The sequence below is a fragment of the Notolabrus celidotus genome, chromosome 2 (genome assembly GCF_009762535.1).
Source record: "Notolabrus celidotus isolate fNotCel1 chromosome 2, fNotCel1.pri, whole genome shotgun sequence".
Classification (NCBI taxonomy): domain Eukaryota; kingdom Metazoa; phylum Chordata; class Actinopteri; order Labriformes; family Labridae; genus Notolabrus; species Notolabrus celidotus.
Genome location: NC_048273.1, coordinates 37,520,927 through 37,536,521, shown reverse-complemented (window position 1 = coordinate 37,536,521; position 15,595 = coordinate 37,520,927). Strand labels below are relative to the sequence as shown.

Below are 15,595 nucleotides of genomic sequence, written 5' to 3'. Positions count from 1 at the left end.
AACTTTTATAAAGACCTCCTTTAAACGCATGATGCTTGGCTCCTTCTGTGTTGACTCACATGAAGAGTTTCAGGTTTCATTTCACTGTAAATTAACTGAATTACATTTTCAGTTGTGTTGAGCTCCAAAATGGAAATAATGTGAAACTGAGGTTTGTTGAGGAGCCAGGAGTTTCTAACTTATCATTATGACTTAAACAGTTTTTCCAAGTCGAGATTACGATTTGCTTTCTTGGGATGTGGTTGCAGGGTTTTCCCATTTGAAGATGTGTGTGTTTTCTCATGACTGGAATAAACTGCAGCAGCAGCAGCAGCAGCAGCAGCTGCTCTGTGCAGGCTGATCACTGAGGCTGCAGCTCACAGAGGGTTCAGTTTACTGCAGCAGCAACAACAACAAGCTGCTCCTCATTCTCTGCTGGTTTCCTGTGTTTCACCTTACTTCCTTGTGTCTGTTTGCAGCATGTCAGAGGTGACGAGATGTGTTTTTAAAGGCACTGAGAAAGGAGGAGAGCTTGACTAAGTTTCATGAAATGACTCATACTGATGTAATACTCCATCCCTCTCTTTATTAGTAACATCAATCCCTTGTTGCTCTAATAACTGTCTGAAATCAGGCTGGTTTTTATTTTCTGCTGCTTAAATAATCTACAACAAAAAGTCAAAGTTACTAAATGGAGGTCAGAGTGTGAGACCTGGGCCTTTACTCTGCATGTTGAATGAATGAAAGGTGCTGTTGAGTTGCATCATGGGATTTATAGGATTTTCTCTATATGAGCTTTGCACACACTGGGGAATAAAAGTAAGACAACATACAGCATTGTTCTTGTTATCTCTTTAAACTTGTGTGTCAATGAGCACTGACTCATGCAGTTACTTCCACTGTACTACACTGAAACTTGTGTTTCATGCATGTATTGCGTCACTCTTTAAAGTGATTCTAACACTTTTTTAAGTCTGTAAAAACTTTGTCTGCTTTGCCAAGTCTGTGTTGTAATCTAAGTTGTAATCTATGTGAGCTGTCAGCCTCCAGGAAGCCTCTGCATGCAGCCAGAAATAGCTCAGCACATAAACAGAGGTGTGAAACCACAACATGGCATGTTTTCTTGTCCTCTGTGTAATCACAGGAGGTAACATTGGGTGAAGTAACCCAGGAATGCATGGTTGAGTTATCAGCTAGTATTGTTATTTCACAGTTATATTGGTATGAATCAGAGTCAGGGTGCGTGTTGGAAAGTATGCACCCATGAAGAAGAGTGAAGTAAGACTCAGAAGAGTTTATTTTACAGTTTCAGAGGTTTGAATCCCATTTTTCAGCAACTCTGTAATATTTAATCATCAATCCTTTGTCTCCAGCCTGTATCACCATTACATGTGTATAAACCATGGACTGCATAAATAATGGATGTAGAATCCGTGACGTCACCCATCTGTTCCTGAATGCTGCTTTGAGGCCAATCGTCGGCGGGAGCCATATTGGTTGAACTCATCTAAACTTTGGCTGTTTTTGAAACGGCCTTCTACATACTACCTACTAATGTAGAAGGCAATAGGTACAGCCTACTACATACTGCATTTGAATTTAGTGTGTAGTCTGACTGTTCTGTTGGATCTGTGTTGCAGTAGGCTGGGTCAGACGTCACTGAATTTCCGGTTTCGGAAAGTGGAAGTAAACAACGGCCAAGCCGATAGAGAAACTGCTTCTTTAGCATCACTTATGGTTTAAAAAGTTAGGAAGTTGTTTATATGGAATTCAATAATTATCATAGCACCTAAAAACTGGGTTACCCCCCCATCAAAAAAGAAGAGGAAAGAAAAAGCGGAACGAGCGCTGTGCATTGTGGGAAACAGTACGCAAGGCAGACTGGTCCGATGCATTCCGTGAAATTTTCCTGAATCAGTACGACATCCGGGGAGTTTTGGCATACTGCAGATTTTGCTCTTGTTTACTTACTACATACGGAATTTTGGCCGAATCACTTTGTACTGCTAGTATAGTAGGCGGTTTCGAAAACAGCCTTAGTGTGAGGTAAAGAGGCGGGGTTTGAGCCTCCTCGCCTACAGCTATGTGTTCCCGCCTGTCAGTCAAGTCAGTCATGTCCTTATTTGGGCAAAACTCGTAATCTTAATATCTTCTGAACCGTCGCTTACAGTGTAGGGCTGTCAAAATTGCTCCAAAATGACGTTCGAATATTCGCTCTAAAAAATCCCATAGGTTCGAACCATTCGAATATCTATATTTGCGCATTATGTCAATCACAGGTGGACAAACTAATACAAGGAGACATAACTACTTGTATATGTATTTTTATTTAAGATATAACATGCCTAAAACATACCTACACATTACAAAACAAGTAAATGAGCTAATGGTCTATACCGTAACATTTTGAAGACCTCTCGCTCGCTCGCTCGCCCCCCTCCCCTCTCTGTGAGCAATGCACTGAGTGAGTGCTGAACAAGACTTGTGCGAGCAATTAAAGGTCCCGACTCTTGTCCCTAATATAGGTAGGCTTCATTCAGTGATTGAAGCAAATGTTAATAACATTAATTGAAGTTAAAGTTAAAAATGAAAAAGTAGTCCACTTACATTCTTGACGCTAGTATGAAAAAAAAAAAAGAGGAAAAACTGCATTTTATCCCAGTGTCACTGATTGTCGGGCTCTTTTAGTCCACTGTCAATGTAGGGTCTTAGGCCTGACAGGTTGTTTGCCAAAAACACAAACAGTCCACACGTGAAAAGGCCAGTGCCGATCTCTTTTTATTCACAATATTCCTAGCGGACGAAAAGACGCGTTCAGAGCGCACTGAGGATCTGGGTACGGAAGGATTTCTCTCTGCCGTCTTCACGCTGTGCATGAGTGACTCCTGTGACCTGTCCCTGACCTGTCATGCAGTGCGCCCACTCGCAAAGCAGCCGCTGATGTGTTTTTTTCCACAATTGAATATTAATTTTCAGAATCGAATCTCCGTTTTTTTTTTATATTCAAATATATATTCGAATTTAGAATATTCGTTGACAGCCCTAGTACAGTGTGTGCCGATAGAGAAATTAACTACGTAGATTGAAGTTGTTTTTTGAACCAGGCTGTAAACATGTTTATTTCTGCTGTAAAGTTTGTTTTCTTTGAATGGGTGTGTATGTGGTTTCTGGTGTTTCTGCAGCCAGCCTCTAGTGGACGCTCGATGTATTGCAGTTTATAACACTTCCGCATTGGCTTCATATTTTGAGACCGGAGGTTGCCGCTTGGTATAAATCACAGCTACTAAAAGAATAGATCAAGTCTGAACACCAGAAACTTCTCCAATGCAGATTTTCAGATATGTGTGATGAAGGGCAACAACCCAAAAAGTTACTTGTGATGATATTTTCCATTAGATTCGCATTGGAGCATCTTCTGGTGTGCAGACTTTGTCCACTCTTGTCATCTCCCTTCAGTCCCCAGCGCTTCAGAATTTGGATGTGCCTCTATTTTATTTTTTTATTATTTCACCTTTATTTAACCAGGTTGGTCCCATTGAGATCAAACATCTCTTTTTCAAGGGAGACCAGGCCAAGAGAGTCAGCAGCTAAAAACACAAAGTTACAGACTTAGACACGCAAAGAACCAAAGTACACTTTACAAGCACAACGTTTGTCGCAGGAAGAGCAAATACCTAGGAGGCAGTTGGAACAAGATACACTAAAAACAACAACATCCTGAAGATTTAACTTCAAGGTCTTTCATTTTAGATTGAAAAAACTGTTAACCATTTTTGTATGAACAAATTCAGTGGTGGACAAAGTCCACGTCTTCATTACTTCAGTCAGAGTATGGATCCTCCAGGTCAAACATTACTCTAATACAAGGGAAAGTTGTTCTGTCAAATCCTTGCTTGAGTTAAAGTCCTGGAGTACTTGCTTTTAAAAAATACTGAAGTATTCAAAGTACTTTTTAAAATATCATTAAATGTTTTCACAAAGCTTGAGGTCAGTCAAGAATGCATGGGTGAACATTCTGCTCCGTTCTGTTTATCTAGAAAACATGATTTCATATCTACAAAGTCTACCATGAAATCTAAACTAAGTTACTACAAGCACAGACAAGTTTACAATGTTCCTCTGGAATCAAAGCAGTGTGTTAGCTCCAGACCTCCACATGCTTTCTCAGGTTAGATGCTGATGTTTTGGAGGCTGTGATGAAGTTTGTGTGGTAAACAGATCAGAGATTTACAACAATACAAACAATCATTCTTTATTTCAACAACCTCAAACGTGGGTTTAAAATATGGCCGAGGTACTCAGGTAGAGAATCCTCATCCTTCTCAGTCATAGCCATCATCACCACGACTACATGAACGCACTGATCTGAAGAACGTTTGATCTATGCTCAACCCAGGTACGGCTACACCACTGAGACAAACCAAACACAAGAACACCAACAGTTTACGGTCTTTGGGATCTGATTTCAGAAAAGAAAACTCATCAGCTGACTTCAAAGATAAAGTAGTGAGTAACTAGAGCACTGATAGAAATGTAGAGGAGTCAAAGTATGATATTTGTATTTTAAATGGAGGGAAAGTAAAAAGTTCCCCCAAAAAGAATACACAAGTAAAGTACAGATACTCATAAACTGTCCTTTAGTACAGTACTCAAGTAAATTTACTTTGCTACTGTCCACCACTGAATAAATTACAGCTACTACAAGCATGTTGCATCTAGGGTTGCAAAATTCTGGGAATTTTCAAAGTTGTAAACTTAAGGTGAATTTATAGGAATACAGCAGGAGTTAACTAAATTGAAGGTTGGCTCTTAAGGGAACTTAAATATAGTTGGAGGAAATATATTTTAGCATAATCCTGACTAAAACAACCAGATTTCATGCAAGTAGTTGAATACTGAAGCTATTCCTCAATCACATGCACAGAGCACACTGCTTACTGCAGGGCTATTGAGACCACGCCCCCTACATACACTGTGCATTCCTCCATCACATGAAGCACATGATTTCTATTTTGGATGGATGTCTGCTTATAACAAGGCAAACAGCCAATCATAATTTAAGATTTTGGGGTGGCCAGATTTCAAGTTAGATACTGCCCTAGAAACGCCCCTGGACATAAAAGCGTAATCAATCATCTCATCTTATCCTCATGGAGACATGCTTGAAAACAGTCCTTTTCTGCATATTCACATGTATCTGCAGAGCTGAACTGTTGATCATATTTTTATAGTATAGCATAGTGCCGCACAAAACATACATGGCGCATGCATTTTAGTTTAAAGAAATATTCCAGTGAAAATAAATGGCTGATGTGAGATGAAACCCATTGAGCTGACAATATCAGACAAAAACATTTTTATTAGTTGAAGAGGAAAACTGACTTTAAAGGTGACATATCACACTTTTTTCATCAATATATATTGGTCTAAGAGGTCCCCAAAACATGTCTTTAAAGTTTATGCCCAAAAAAACACTTTGAAATCAGATTTTGGTCTGCCTGAAAATCCCTCTTCTTCAGCCCTGCTCAGAACACTCTGTTTTCTCTCTGACCACGCCCCCTCAGGAAGCGGCCTCGGCTCTCCAGCTCAGTGATCTAATGTTTACATGTTGGCTGAATATACACGGCTGCTCACAGATCCCGTTACTTCAACCCTCTGAATCTGATCCAGAATCTGATCCTGACGGAGAGGCGCCTGCAGCAGGACCTTTCTGAACCACTGGTCACAGATTTAGTGTTTCTTGTTGTTTTATTTATCAGTATGTAGACGTGTGTCTTGGTACACAGCTACAGCTACGACATGTAGCTATGTGGCTATGCTAACTAGCGCTAGCACTTTTTCATGAAAAATAGAAATCATCCACTAGATCTTCAAATCTGCAGACGTGGGGAGTAAAACTGACCTTTGTGTTTATTAAGACAGCCTACAACTAGCATGCCTCCATCCTAAGCTCCTTGTTAGCACACATGTGTGCAGGGAATGAAAAACAGAGGAGGGATTCAGTATTATTTTATACAGTCTATGGGCTGAACAAGCTCTGAGCTCTGACTCCGTGACAGACCGGATATTGTTGTTACGTAACAAAAACACGGAAGTCTGAAACGGCTGGTTTCACACACATTTACAGAAAGGTGGAGAAATCAGAACAGGGGCAGAATGGATTTTTTTCATTCTCGGGGGGTTTGTAGACATGCCAGGGAAACATATTTCAGGTAGAGAACTGTTAAAAAGTCGATTTTGCATGATATGTCACCTTTAACAGTAAGGCCTGCTTGTCTTTTCAGCACTTGTAGTTAGTGTCTGCCTGTGAGGGATCTTGTAGCCTCGGTTGTGAGGTGCATTTTGTTGGTATTATAGAGATGCTGAGTGCGATTTCATAGACCTTGACTTTTCCCTTTTTTTTGTCCTGCTCTTTTCACTTGGTCTCCTCGCTGAGACGTGTCGGATGAGTCCTTGTGATGAAACACGGACAGTGAAAGCAGTCAGAGTGACCAGCGCTCACATGATTATGACATTTATTCTTTGCACAGAAGGAGACCAGATGCTGCAGGTATTCAGTTGCCAGGCTACAGAGGAGCACAGTGGCCGAGTGGATGTCAGGGAGGATAGTTGTCTCAGCAATGTTTTATTACATTACAGCCAACAGCACCAAGTCTTATCTCTGCACCTCTCAGCTGGAGAAAGCACTCTGCGTCTCAGGGCGTTATCAATTTCCTCGAACAGAGCGAGCTGTGAACCGGGACGATCTGTGTGAACTATGTCCGCTGGCTGCTCAGGGACGCTGTTATTCATCTATAATGGTGACGTGTTGGCCGGCCTGCTGTCAGAGGCCAAAGGATGAACAGTCATGTTGGTAAACATGCTGATGGTTACGTGACTTTGATAACACTCTGCTTCCAGCCGAAGGTTGTGGAGCTGATTAAAGCTGCTGTGGGGAGTTTGGTGCTGCTTATGAGTCAGACTGAAACTCACACTGACGCCTCCGTACGAGGGCCGCACAATCACTAGTTTGAAGGTTGACTGCTCATTGATTATTAAAACTTTAAAGCAGATCTTCTGGACAGTGTGAGCACATTCACGTTGATAACACATTGATGGATGTGATTGATTATTTTTTATGGTCTGTTTTTCTTGTTCTTTGTGTGAAACTTTTCATGTTGCTGTCTCGGCAAGGACTTTTTTAATGAAGTGATTTTGTATCTAAGTGGAATTATTCCTTGTAAAATAAAAGTGGAACAAAAGAAGAAATGACAGACTAATTGGATAATGAATGAAATGATTTAATGATCATTTAATCAGCCTCCCTGGAAAAGTCTACTCTAGGGTGCTGGAGAGGAGAGTACGGCTTTTGATTGAACCTCGGATACAGGAGGAACAATGTGGTTTTCGTCCTGGCTGTGGAAGACTGGACCAGCTCTACACCCTCGGGAGGGTGCTGGAGGGGGCATGGGAGTTTGCCCAACCAGTCCACGTGTGCTTTGTGGACCAGGAGAGGGCTTACGACCGTGTCCCCCGAGGTATCCTTTGGGGGGTGCTCCGGGAATATGGGGTGGATGGCCTGTTGCTACAGGCCATTCAGTCTCTGTATTGTCGGAGCCAGAGTCTGGTTCGCATTGCCGGCAGTAAGTCGAATTCCTTCCGGTGGGGTTGGACTCTGCCAGGGCTGTCCTTTGTCACCGGTTCTGTTAATAATATTTATGGACAGAATTTCTAGGCGCAGCCTAGTGGTGGAGGGTGTCCGGTTTGGTGGCCTTTGGATTCCATCTCTGCTCTTTGCAGACGATGTGGTCCTATTGGCTTCATCGAACAGTGACCTCCAGCTCGCACTGGGACGGTTTGCAGCTGAGTGTGAAGCAGCGGGGATGAGGATCAGCACCTCCAAGTCTGAGGCCATGGTGCTCAGTCGGAAAAGGGTGGCTTGCCCTCTCCGGGTAGGAAGGGAGTCTTTGCCCCAGGCGAAGGAGTTTAAGTATCTTGGGGTCTTGTTCAGTCAGATACTAATTACATATCACCACAGCATACGGATGGGAGAAACATTCGTACAACGTGTATTTATTTTTTAAAGTTTGACTGCTCCCCCATTCAAATGAATGGGGGAGACAGAGTTTTTGACCTATACTGCAGCCACTCTGCTGAAAGCTTCACTTTCAGCCGAGCAAGATGCACCCCTGGTTGAAGCGGCCACCAGAAACACCGGCAAAGTCTACAAAAAAACCTACGAAACTCATCTCTTACTCCAAAACACAGAGCTGAACAGTTCCCAAAGGACTCCTATGTGTCAGGTGACAGGCTTTTTTACAAATTCTGCCAACATACTGTTGACTGGAAACGTAAAAATACATGATGACCACTTGTCGTCCAAAAGCCATGTGAAAAACAGAGAAAAACATTGTGCTGCTAATGCTAGCCAGGCCAACCTGCACTTACTTTTTGCATTTCATTAACAGACATTTTATTCACTGACACAAAAAGCACACTCTATATGGTGGTAAAATAAGTGTAAAGGGTAAAAAACAGAATTCTAAAAAATTGAATTTGGAAAAAAATAAAACAGATTTCATAGGGCTCTACCAAAACACACTGTTAAAAATCTTGGTTAAAGCCAAATTCAAAATAAATATCTAGTGTTGATGTAAGACTGATGAGTTGTTGCATGGTTACTAACATATCAAGAGTTTTCTCCTCTGTTTAGAGGGAAGAGAAGAGGAGAAGAAAAAGATGACATGTTCTAGGGTAGATGTTTGTAGGTTAGAGTCTGCATCTGTACATGAGAGAAGTCGCACAGTGTGGCTTTAACTTTGGACTGTGATGTTGCTCTCATATTGGTGATGTGGATTCAGCGAGGCCCGCCTTTACTTTGCAGAGTTGAAGATGAATTGTTATTTAGGACATTAGAAGTTTTAGGACACGGTGGTGTTGCATTGGCTGCCATCATCTTGCTGTGTTTACCTGTTGCTTCCTGGTTACTGTTTTTGCATGAGCAACTCTTTTTTTTTTATGAATATTTTTATTTAGAAATATGGCAAATGCACAGTGACAGATAGAGATTGAGAACTACAGTCAATAGCAAAGAAATGTAACATAAGTTACAATCTTAACAAAGTACTGTGCATCTCAAGTAGTAGACTAAAAATAAAAAAACAAGCCATAATTTATTTTCTACATTATTTAGTCATTTAGTAGAACATAGAAAAGAACATAGCTTATCTGCTTAAAATATGTATATAAAAAGTAATGATAATAAACATAACACAAATAATGATTATTATAATAATGATAATAACAACATTAAAGGTGACATATTATGCATAATTGACTTTTTAATGGTTCTCTACCTGAAATATGTTTCCCTGGCATGTCTACAAACCCCCTGAGAATGAAAAAAATCCATTCTGCCCCTGTTTTGATTTCTACACCTTTCTGTAAATGTGTGTGAAACCAGCCGTTTCAGACTTCCGTGTTTTTGTTACGTCACAACAATATCCGGTCTGTCACGGAGTCAGAGCTCGGAGCTTGTTCAGCCCATAGACTGTATAAAATAATACTGAATCCCTCCTCTGTTTTTCATTACCTGCACAAATGTGTGCTAACAAGGAGCTTAGGAGGGAGGCATGCTAGTTGTAAGCTGTCTTAATAAACACAAAGGTCGGTTTTACTCCCCATGTCTGCAGATTTGAAGATCTAGTGGATGATTTTTATTTATCATGGATAAGTGCTAGCGGTAGTTAGCATAGCCACATAGCTACATGTTCATAGCATAGACTGTAAATAAAAATGGACAGCGTTGCTCCGCCTCTTCCCGTTGTACAGTTCTGAAGCCAAAAAATCCCTCTCCTGGGCGCAGCCATTGTGCAGCCAGAGCCTGTGAAGCCTTTGTAATAAGCTCCGCCCTACAGCGTAAGACGCTGTTTGCCCTTTGAAGTTTCGTTCTACGGCGGCTGTGAATCAAAGGAAACCCGGAAGTAAAACCCCGTTTTTTAAACTCTAATAACTAACGAAAAAGAAACTTTTCAGAAAAAAGAGGCCTTGAACACAAAACAGTCAAATACTAACTACATATCACCACAGCATACGGATGGGAGAAACATTCGTACCACGTGTATTTATTTTTTAAAGTTTGACTGCTCCCCCATTCAAATGAATGGGGGAGACGGATTTTTTGACCTATACTGCAGCCAGCCACCAGGGGGCAGTCACACTGCTGAAAGCCTCACCACCAGGGCCGTATCCGGCACGCTTGGTTCATAGCTGTAGCTGTAGCTGTGTACCAATACATACGTCTACATACTGACAAATAAAACAACAAGAAACACTAAATCTGTGACCAATCCTTCAGAAAGGTCCTGCTGCCTTTCTGGTAGAGGTCGGTTTTACTCCCCACGTCTGCAGATTTGAAGATCTAGTGGATGATTCTTATTTATCATAGATAAGTGCTAGCGCTAGTTAGCATAGCCACATAGCTACATGTCGTAGCTGTAGCTGTGTACCAAGACACACGTCTACATACTGACAAATAAAACAACAAGAAACACTAAATCTATGACCAATCCTTCAGAAAGGTCCTGCTGCAAGCGCCTCTCCGTCAGGATCAGATTCTGGATCTGATTCAGAGGGTTGAAGTAACGTGATCTCTGAGCAGCCGTGTATATTCAGCCAACATGTAAACATTAGATCAATGTGCTGGACAGCCGAGGCAGATCCACTTCCCAAGGGGGCGTGGTCAGAGAGAAAACAGAGTGTTCTGAGGAGGACTGAAGAAGAGGGTTTTTCAGGCATGCCAAAATCTGATTTCAAAGTGTTTTTTTGAGCATAAACTTTAAAGATGTGTTTTGGGGACCTCTTAGACCAATATATATTGATGAAAAAAGCCTGACATGTCATCTTTAAATGAATAAATAGTATATAAATGAATAAATAGTATATAAATGAATAAATAGTATATAAATGAATACGTACATAGATAAATACATAAATAAATAAATGAATACATAAAAATGCAATCAAATGAATATGCATGTGCAACTCTCAGCAGAGATAGAACAGACGTGAGATGTTTCACTCCACAGGAACTCATAGCCAGAGAATGATGCAATGTCCGCTCACAGCATGAAAAAATATGCAATGACGTAAAACCAATTAAAATTGTCTTGCCAATTGTGTCTTTGATTTTTGTCTGTGATGTCGACTAGGTGTTGCACCACTTCTCTTTATGAGTTCCAGAAGCAAACATTAAAACATTATATCTGTATAATTATTATGAATGCCTGTAAATGCTGGCATGGGGAGGGTATCAGAAAATGTGGTTGATTGCAACAACCTATTGGTATAATCTCCAAATCAAATATCTACAATGAAGGAGAAAGAAGGATGAGACTTGTGTTGTTGGATGCATCGGGCCAAAATCTGCGTAGAGCTGAGATGCTGCTTTATTCCTGCTTGTACTCTAGTAAATAGATTAAGGCAGACACTGAAGTTTTATCCGTCCTACACAAAGACGTATTCCCCTCAGTTAAATCTGCTCAATGTAAACATCTCACTTCAGGTGAAAAAGCACATTTAGGAGTGTTTAGGCTCCCTCGGTTGCCTGGCTGAGATATGAATTCAGCCCTTCATTGAAGCTCGAGATGAGCCTCTAAACCTTGGAGTCTGAAGTGAGATCTGAGGGTCAGCGGTGGAGCTGTGACTCGCCTGATTGACTGTAAGCCCGGGGGGGTTTCTGTGGGACGGCAGGGTTTCTATTTCAGAGGGAGTTTGTGCTGAGATAAGGGCGGCTGGTGAGGGAAGACCGGCTCTGGAGCGTGATTGATTGAGGTGCTCAGCAGAATTAACTGATGTTGTCTCTGGTGCTTTGGTGTAGACTGATGCTGTTTCCCTCTGAGCATCATTTTTTTTAAAGGAGAGCTCCCACTCTTCTGAACCTGGGTCTTTTTTTTATTGATTATTCGTCTAAATGACTTCAGCTTCAGGCTGTTTTGACATTTCTTCAGTTGATCCAGCAGCATTGAAACAGGCTGTAATAGGCCTTTTTTGAGAAGCTCACCCTACAATGATCATCAAAGGTGCAGTTAATTATGTCATGATTTCTCACCTTGCAGAATCCATCGAAGCGGCAGACGAGATGCACTTTACAAAGAAAACCTGCTGCTGAGAGGCTGCACCATCCGCAACACAGAGGAGGCTGTGGGGATCGTCATATACGCAGGTCAGCCTCCACAGTAACAGTCATAAAGCACAGCAGACCTCTGATTAGCTGCTTCTAACATATCGTGTGTTTTCAGGTCATGAGACCAAAGCCATGCTGAACAACAACGGGCCGCGCTACAAACGTAGTAAACTGGAGAGACAGATGAATGTAGATGTGTTCTGGTGCGTCATCATCCTGCTGGTCATGTGCCTGTTTGCTGCAGTTGGTGCGTACTGGTCCAGTCTTGTGCTTTCTATTAAGAAGTCTCATCAGGAAACCTCCTTTCTGTAGATTTGATGTTTAAAAAGCTCCTTTTTCCTGTGTTTACTCTGCTTTGTATTTATATCTCATCCCTCCAATGTTTATATGAGCTGACCTTGTGCTGTTGCTGTTCCAGGTCACGGGCTGTGGATGTTTCAGTACGGAGATAAGAGGCCTGTGTTTGACGTCCTCAGTCCAGAGGGGACAGACTTATCACCCATCATGTCGGCTATTTATCTCTTCCTCACCATGATCATCGTCTTTCAGGTACCAAAAAACAGCACAGGGAGCTTAAAGCAACACAGGCACAGATAAAGATATACACAAGTCACACAGCATCATTAAGTTAGAAATGTTTCATCCCGCTGAACACAAGCACTGCTGTAAATCAAACACTGGCAGTGGTTATTTCAGCCCCCCAGGCTGTGTGACCTCTAGATCTTTATCCCAACACTGAATCTGAGAAGCAGTGAGGCAGCGCTGCAAACTAATCTTTATAATACTGGATCAAAATGAGGAAAAGTGCCACCTGACAGATATTGATTAGCTGGACTTTTTTTCTGCTACCATGCCAGATATGTCAGTGAAAATGTCACCCTGTCCTGTGTCAGATGTTGCAGCTGGTCCCACTGAGCCTTTGAAATAAATGAGGAGTCAAAGGGGACAGCTGATAGTTTGGATACACTGTACAAACAGTGTATGTTTGAGGTTGGAGACCCACCAGTGTTGCCAGACATTGCTGATACACTTTCAAACAAACACAGGAGTCGCCCGGGCACAGAGAGACAGTGCAGGCTGAGCCGCCCTCCTCAGAGCTGTGACTCATTTCTGCAGAATGACTTTCCAGGAAACGTCTCAGCCTGGATCCTGACATGTTTTAAACAATCAAACACATACGCCGCACACTTATTTATACTTATCTGAATAATGAAAATTCAGCCTACAGAAATCTATCACAGATAAGCTGTAATTCCTTACAACAGCAGCAGTTTTTAAAGATCCTTCAGTAGCAGAAAATGGCAGAAAAGTCTGCAGGTGTTCAAACTTTTTACGCTCAACCAAACAATGCAGGAATATATGCGAGGGTGAAAAGTAACACAAATGTATTGACTTATAGTCTGTAAGTAAATGATTGATGATCCTCATGTGTCCTACAGAAGCACTGGCCAGAGCGCTTTCTGTTTTTCTGTTTGTCTGCCTCTGGTCATCAAAACAACAAGCTCTCTGGGTGTCTAATTTTAATTTGGAGTCATTTATTTTTAGTCCTGGACTGCATTATTATTATTATTATTATTATTATTATTATTATTATTATTATTATCATAGTTTTAATGACATTTATTTCTCTTACTTATTTATTTCTCTTTTTATTTCTTGTATTTAAATTATCTTTTTCACTTAAACTAATTTTTAATTTTGCTTTCTACCCTTACTTATTTTACCCTTATTGTTTCTAAAAATAAACTTAAGACTTACCTTTTTAATCTGGTTTTTAATTTGGAGTAATCCACTGTCATGGCCAAAAGTTTTGAGAATGACACAACTATTAATTTTCACAAAGTCTGCTGTTTCAGTTTTTATAATGGCAATTTGCATATACTCCAGAATGTTATGAGGAGTGATCAGCTCAACTGCAATTAATTGCAAAGTCCCTCTTTGCCTTGAAAATGAACTTTATCACCAAAAACACATTTCCACTGCATTTCAGCCCTGCCACAAAAGGACCAGCTAACATCATTTCAATGACACACAGGTGTCACACACATTAACACAGGTGTGGGTGTTGATGAGGACAAGGCTGGCGATCAATCTGTCATGATTGAGTGACTGGACACTTTAAAAGGAAGATGGTGCATGACACCATTGTTCCTCATCTGTTAGCCATGGTTACCTGCAAGGAAACACGTGCAGCCATCATTGCATTGCACAAAAAGGGCCTAACAGGGAAGTTTATAGCAGCGAGTAAGATTGCACCTCAGTCAACCGTCTATCCAATTATCAAGAACTTCAAGGAGAGAGGTTCGATTGTTGCCAAACAGGCTCCAGGGCGCCCAAGGAAGTCCAGCAAGCGCCAGGACCGTCTCCTGAAGGTGTTACAGCTGCGGGATCGGGCCACCACCAGTGCGGAGCTTGCTCAGGAATGGCAGCAGGCAGGTGTGAGTGCATCTGCACGCACAGTGAGGCGAAGACTTTTGGAGGAAGGCCTGGTGTCAAGGAGGGCAGCAAAGAAGCCACTTCTCTCCAGTAAAAACATCAGGGACAGAATGATATTCTGCAGAAGGTACAGGGACTGGACTGCTGAGGACTGGGGTAAAGTCATTTTCTCTGATGAATCCCCTTTCCCATTGTTTGGGGCATCTGGAGAAAGGCTTGTTCGGAGAAGACGAGGTGAGCGCTACCATCAGTCCTGTCTCTTGCCAACAGTGAAGCATCCTGAGACCATTCATGTGTGGGGTTGCTTTTCGGTCAAGGGAGTGGGCTCTCTCACAATCTTGCCTAAAAACACAGCCATGAATAAAGAATGGTACCAGAACGTCCTCCGAGAGCAACTTCTCCCAACCATCCAAGGGCAGTTTGGTGATGAAGAATGCCTTTTCCAGCATGATGGAGCACCTTGCCATAAAGCAAAAGTCATAACAAAATGGCTCGGGGAACAAAACATTAAGATTTTGGGCCCTTGGCCAGGAAACTCCCCAGATCTTAATCCCATTGAGAACTTGTGGTCAATCCTCAAGAGGCGGGTGGACAATCAAAAACCCACAAATTCTGACAAACTCCAAGCATTGATTATGCAAGAATGGACTGCCATCAGTCAGGATTTGGTCCAGAAGTTGATTGACAGCATGCCAGGGAGAATTGCAGAGGTCTTGAAAAAGAAGGGTCAACACTGCAAATATTGACTTATTGCATGAATTCTGTGTAATTCTCAATAAAAGCTTTTGATACTTATGAAATGCTTCTAATTGTATTTCATTATACCATAGAAACATCTGACAAAAACACCTAAAAACCCTGAAGCAGCAGACTTTGTGAAAATGTAATATTTGTGTCATTCTCGAAAATTTTGGCCATGACTGTATTATAAGCACTGGACTGCATTATAATAATAATAATAATAATAATAATAATAATAATAATAATAATAATAATAATAATAATAATATTAAAATT

General features: G+C 41.4%; 1 protein-coding gene across 1 annotated transcript in view; it reads left to right on the top strand.

Moving 5' to 3' along the window:
* Positions 1-15,595, top strand: part of atp10a (ATPase phospholipid transporting 10A) — a 95,757-nt gene that overhangs the window by 20,347 nt on the left and 59,815 nt on the right. The window contains exons 4-6 of the mRNA XM_034709312.1: positions 12,075-12,181; positions 12,258-12,389; positions 12,561-12,691. Of these exons, the coding sequence (XP_034565203.1) occupies positions 12,075-12,181; positions 12,258-12,389; positions 12,561-12,691 (370 nt within the window). The remainder of the gene's footprint in view (positions 1-12,074; positions 12,182-12,257; positions 12,390-12,560; positions 12,692-15,595) is intronic.